General features: G+C 30.7%; 1 protein-coding gene across 5 annotated transcripts in view; it reads right to left on the reverse strand.

Moving 5' to 3' along the window:
• The window catches only part of LOC106677914 (uncharacterized), a 17,961-nt gene extending 12,536 nt beyond the window's left edge, over positions 1-5,425 (reverse strand). For 3 of the 5 annotated variants that reach the window (XR_001342660.2, XM_014416129.2, XM_014416131.2), the window contains exon 1: positions 5,151-5,425. Coding sequence is in view for 2 of the 5 variants with exons in the window: in XM_014416129.2 (XP_014271615.1) it covers positions 5,151-5,208 (58 nt within the window). In the remaining 3 variants the exon portion in view is untranslated. Of the gene's footprint in view, positions 1-853; positions 984-2,287; positions 3,297-5,150 lie in introns of those variants that run through there. The other 2 variants (XR_001342662.2, XR_001342661.2) reach the window with 2 other exon arrangements.
• Between the last annotated feature and the right edge of the window lie 904 nt (positions 5,426-6,329).

Genomic DNA, 6,329 nt, shown 5'->3' on the forward strand with positions numbered 1-6,329 from the left:
TTTTTTTCTCGAAATTATTTAAAGTGAAATAGAATTATAGAAATAAAATATAAAGCACGAAACATGGGCGTTGATGACCTCAGGGTTTTGCGCCCTTAAGCCCCAGACAACAACAACAACAACTACAGGAAATTACACTCCAATATAATATAGTTAAAATATTAGTACTTGAAGATGGGGTAACTCGAAACGTAAAAATTAATGTACCATAGAATATTGATATTCTAGAGGTCGTTTATTTTTCACCTCAATATCAGACAACTTGTACTAGGAAGTAAAATCCCTAACAAACTTTATTGTGATTGTTTGTTTTTTAGTGGGATTCATTTTTTGTATTATTAAATATTAAGCAAAGGAATAAAGATAAAAAACAATTTAAGCCCATATTTTTCACTATCAAATTATATAATAACAAAATCTTCTAAATTTTTGTAACTTTGGGGCCGTCCACTGGCCGATTTCAAACACCTTTATCTTCACCCCAGTCGCAACAATAAAATATATTTACAAATACTCAACATTCGGAATTATTCCTTCGTTAGTTTTGTTTTATGGCGTAAAAATGCGTTGTTCACTAACTCCATTTTTTTTTATTTGTAAATGCTTACATTTGTTTTATTAATATTATTATTATTTATTCGTTTATTTTTTTAAATCCTATTTTTTGCACCAAAACCAAAGCTTCCACTCGGATTGGTGTGGTATTTGTCCACTGTACCCCGGTTTGATGGGTGTGTATTCATTCTGTGGGAGCCAACGTTTCCATAACATTTGAGTTAAATTTTTAATAAATTGCCATCGGTTTGGCATCTTCAACTTAAAGACTAATGGTAAACCTCTCCTGAACACAAACCTGTCGAAAGCAGCCAAAAGCGTATCTGTTGTAGTATTGACACCACGAGCTCTAATCTATTTTCTCATTGGTGTCGAAGTTCACTGGTATTTCTTTCAAAAATCGAGCAGGCAGTGAGAGATCAACGCAACTGTTTGAGGGTTTGTTTTGTTAGATTTTAATATTTAATAGACATAAATAATATATAAAACATTTTATACACAAAATAAAATCAATCATTTAATAGAAATTGGAAATTTCTTTTGACTTTCTATTAAAAATAATACAACCTAGTCACTCTTAATAATTTCTTGAGAAATAAACGGCCTTGAGTACCAAAGAAGTTTTGCGCTGTTTAATATAAAGAAAAAGAAGGTAATAATATCTATTTTCAAATATATAATATTGATAATTTATATAATTATAAATTTATAGAAACATGTTAAATAGCAATCAAATTAGAATACTCAATATTTTTACTCAATCAAAGTAGAAAGGTGGAACGCATTTGTTTAACCTAACAATGGTCACGGTTGTTCCGAAAATTTCCTAACCTTGGAAAGAATGAATTTATAATCTTATGTTATTGAACTAAGCATTATATAATAAGCTTGGATCAAAGCCCTTTCTTATGGGAATGCACATAATTTTATCGTGTATTTGAGCATGAATATAATTTCATTCAATTTGTGATAATCTGGTACAGAAACTGCTTGGGAAATTAAAAACTGAAATATGGACTTGGTTAGTTTTGGAATCGTACTTATTGAAATAATATTTAAATTAAGGTAATTATTCAACGAATGATCCTTCTGAGTCCTAAACTTAAAATACATACCCCATTACTTTACTGCACTATCTGCAATATAGAATTTCTCATTTTCTATTAGCTGATTCTACAACCAAATATGTTTGACGCGTAAATGATCACTAGGGTATAACTAGGTTATAGTGTTTATTTACTTTTTTTTTTTTAATATTTTCCATACTTTACAGAAATACTACAGAATGCTTTTTTTATTTTTAAAAAGTACGTATTTCGACTATATGACAGATTACCGAATAAAAAAAAAGAATAAGAGTTTATTATTCTTTATTTTAGCTGATCTGCTTTTTTATTTATTTTTTATAGAAATGAATACAGTAATTTGATTGTTTCAGTAATGTTCGAAAGCGTAAAAAAAAACCTAAAAAATAATGTCGAAGAATAATGAGGAAGAAAAAAAATTGAGACTCCCAAAATTTTTATCAATCTTCTAACCCAATCTGGAGATGGAAAGAAACCTTGGGTTTCTTAAAACTAGAAAACTTTTAGGTTTTTCAAATATTAGACACGATTATTTTATAAAATGAAAAATATAAATTTATTATATTGGTAAATTAGTAACTTTTTCCTTGATTTTTTTTTCCCTTTCAAACAAATCGTTCCACCAGAATTCATAATTTATACAAGAGGGATGAAAATGTTTTTAGGTATTTTAAGTAGTAACGAATAGATGAGACTTTGATAAAAAAAATTTGTTAAATTGAGGAACAATGAAAAAGTAGCCAAAATTGGAAATCGGTATTGTAAATCCACCACTACCTCCACCATCATGTATCACAGCCTTGTCTTATCATCACAATCCACTTCTTTTTCTTTGATCTTCCGATTCAAATGACAAAATAAATTCAGCGGTACTCAGGAGATCCTCCAGGTCTCCGTACAGCTTGGTCACCAAGTCAGTAGGTTCAGGCCATCTCTGCTTCCGCTTTTCCTCCATTAGGACACATGTTTGGAGAATGTGTTCGGTTGTCTGTTCTCCCTTTCCACATTCACTCAGAGGGCTAGGACCTATTTTGAATTTTTTATGGAGGTGAGCGTTAAGCCGGTTATGTCCAGTTCTTGAGGGAAATACCAGGACTTGCTCTTTTCTGGAAAGTTGGTAATATGGATCCAGGGGTTCGAAGTTCGGGTGCTCGTCATTCCACCTCTGCTCAACCGACGCGTTGTTTAAATTCCTCCAGTCTCAGTGTGGAGGTTATTTGAGGCAACTTGGAACCTTCTTTCGCTAGCATATCAGCCAGTTCATTTTCCGGTATTCCTCAGTGCCCAGGTATCCACTGCAGGATTACATTATCCTGCATGGTGGTAGTATGCTATAACTCAGTGGAAACCAAAGTCAGCCCCGCTTTTCACTTGGACTTTAGTTTCAAAAGAACTGAGGCTGGGTCGGTCAGAAATATTACTGTGGATGTTTGACTCCTACTGAGATCCAGAAAGATTCTTGTTGCAATGAGCAGTGAGTCTTGCTCGGCGGTCTCTGTAATTAGTGGAATTGAACCCTGTTGGAATCGCTTTCTCCAGTATATGACCGTTTGGAAATTCACTAAATGCAAGTATTGGTAAATATACGAGTTGCCACAATTTCTGGAGGAGTTCATAATACTAAAAATACTAGAAGGGAAACCTTTCCGGGACACCCTGTAAAAGAAAATTTCAAAAAATGAGTTAAATCGAGCAACATTGAAAAAGTGGTTAAAATTAACCTCCTTCTCCTTTGTGGTATCTCTTTGCCTAGAAAACAATTTAAGTTGTTTTAAATACCAAATTATATCCCCGAAACAGTTTTCTAGGGATTATGAAACTCCAATAAAACGCGCCTTTTACATTATCCGATACTCTCTGATACATTCCTGAATCTATTACCTATTTTCAAAGAAAACACAACAAACATTATTGGCCGAACTCTAACACTATTAATGTTTTATAAAAAATTTGACTTATATTATGAATTAATCCATATAAATGGGGTATTGAGCAAAACATATAATAATTCAAATTTAATCATTCTCAGGTTAGAATAATTCTAGAACAAACCTGATCATTAATTTACGTAGTCATTATATTTTAAAGATAAAAAAAAATGATTCGTAACTGAATCACTTTAATGCTATACCTTAGCTCACGACTGTAGAAACAAAGTATTTTAAGTAGTTAAATAATAATATAAGTGTAACTTGCGTTTTTAATATATATTTTTTAACAATCAATATGAAAATTTAATATTTTAAATACTATTTTTTATATCTTTTTATTTATGATTCATTATGTTTTTTTAAAATATCAATAAATTAGTTTTGTTTTTTAATTATAATAATAATTAAAATAATAATAATCTCAAGCAGATGTTCATTAGATTCGCCAACTGGGACAAACATTTTTAAATGTTCTAATAATACCTACGACAGTTATCTCAAAAAATAACAGATGGGTTTTATTGAACATTCTATTCTCAGATAAAAAATTCTTACTCTCTTCAAAACTTATTATGAAGCTAAATAAATTTATGATTCAGTCCAATGACAACAGAAACGAAGCAATGTATTATTGCTTTTGTTTAACGTTCCTGAATTTTCCCACGAATAGCCAATAATTATATTAATTATTTTATATTCCGTATTATGTCCGTCAGCACAAATAAATTTCCATACAAAGTGGTATGAAAATATAAGTATCAAGAATAAATATCACAATGAACTCCTAATAAATGCAGCAAAGTAGAATAATGTTTATTTAAATGTTATTCTGTATCTTTAGTATAGCAGAACCCACTTTAAATTCTTCTTGATAAACAATCTCAAACATAATATTATTATTATTATAATTATTTCAGAGGGACTTTTTTCAGAAGATTTTAAATACTAAAAGAAATTTTTTTTGTGTGTTATAGTATTAATTATTTGTTGTTATATTTTTTATGATTGAATAGGTATTACTTGCATAAAAAAAATCATATTTGATGATAAATGTTGGGGGAGGGAGTTAAAAAAAGTATTAATTATTAGGTATTAATTGGTTTAAAAAAAAAAACAGGCAAAAAATATCATAGTTGATTATAAATGTTGAGAAGTCAGAAAAATAAAGGTTTTGAATGATAATAATATTAATTTGTTTTCATGATTAAGCAGTTAATATTTAGTTTTAAAAAAATACATAATTAAATAGTTGATATTTATTATATTGTAGGTATATAGCCCGGTTGATGGTCATTAATAGTACAAAATAGTAAAACAAGAAATTCAAATTTATTGGTGACCGACATTTCACCCCACTATTAAGTAGGTCTTTTAATTTTAAAAATAAAATTTATTTTTGTATTTAATGTTGTGTGTTTCACATTAAATCAAAATTTATTAATCGCTGGTTTATTAAGAATATCAATTTGGAAAATCTTATTTCTGAGATCAAGTTCATTCCTATTGGGCTTGTATGTATATATTCACTATTACATGATAATATTACAGATATTATTTATAAACTAATATTTGAGCTTACCTCCTCCTTCAACAGTAAGGCCGAACAGAAGCAGACTGGCAAGCAAATCAATTCTCATGACTCCAGGGTTAGTACTGGTCTAGACCCTAAGTCTGCTGCCGCAGTTTATCTGCTCTTCACAATCTTGCAGTAAAAACATCTGTATGCTGTTCAAATAATATGTGTCTGTGTTTATGTGTGTGCTCAATACATATTTTTATATGGCTGGGCGTATGCAAGTATAATAAAATTCAAAGTATATAAAACCCCAATGTCTATGATATTTTTATTACCTATGTATAGTATAATGGTATTTAAAAACAAAAAAAATAAAGTTCTTATTAAAATCATATGATATTTATCAAATCATATGATCAGAATCATCTGATACTATAGACTTTTTATATATTCAATTAGAACTTGACCATCACCCGGACAATCTTCCTGAAATTTATTTAAAAAATAGTTAAATTCAGGATATTGTTAGCTTTCATCGAACATTATATAATTCTATGGCATCTGATTAATATGATGTAGAAATGGAAGTAAAGCGAGGATACATTTCAAGTCCATTATTATTCATAATATTTATGTTCAGAATAATATGGGAAGGTAAATTAGAATGATTAAATACCTGCGACGAGGCTGGGAGAGAAGCGCTAGGATCCCGGAGTTGAGGGATACCATGCACATTATTTTTTTTTTTTTCGGCCAAGACTCCCATTGAAGTCCTATACTGCCTAACCATGGTTGGGGGTCAAAGCTCTTCATTTTGTGGGACCGCCACTCAATGAAAAAAGTCAACATCCCAGCCCGGATTCGAACCGGCACCGTCAATAGACATCAAATTGGTAAGACTGTGTCTTAACCACTGAACTATGGGCGGCCCACCATCCACATTTGGGTGTCAGAGTAATATGTAAATATTGTATGTAGGTATCTTCTTAAATATAAATAATAATAATTATGAGAGATAGTTGACCATGGATGACGTACGAGGAGAAGATGGTTGGGGGTGCGGTCAAAGAGAAACACAAATAAGTTGGTGTAACCTATTTTATTGTGCCAACGTTTTTGCTAGAGTTTTTAGCCTTCTTCAGGCCTGTTAGCTTGAAAATCAAACGCCTAATCAAGGCTTAATAATACGCGTTTGATTTTCAAGCTAACAGCCCTGAAGAAGGCTAGAAACTCTAGCCGAAA

Source organism: Halyomorpha halys, unplaced genomic scaffold, assembly GCF_000696795.3.
Source record: "Halyomorpha halys isolate HHAL.00 unplaced genomic scaffold, Hhal_1.1 Scaffold111.1, whole genome shotgun sequence".
Lineage (NCBI taxonomy): Eukaryota > Metazoa > Arthropoda > Insecta > Hemiptera > Pentatomidae > Halyomorpha > Halyomorpha halys.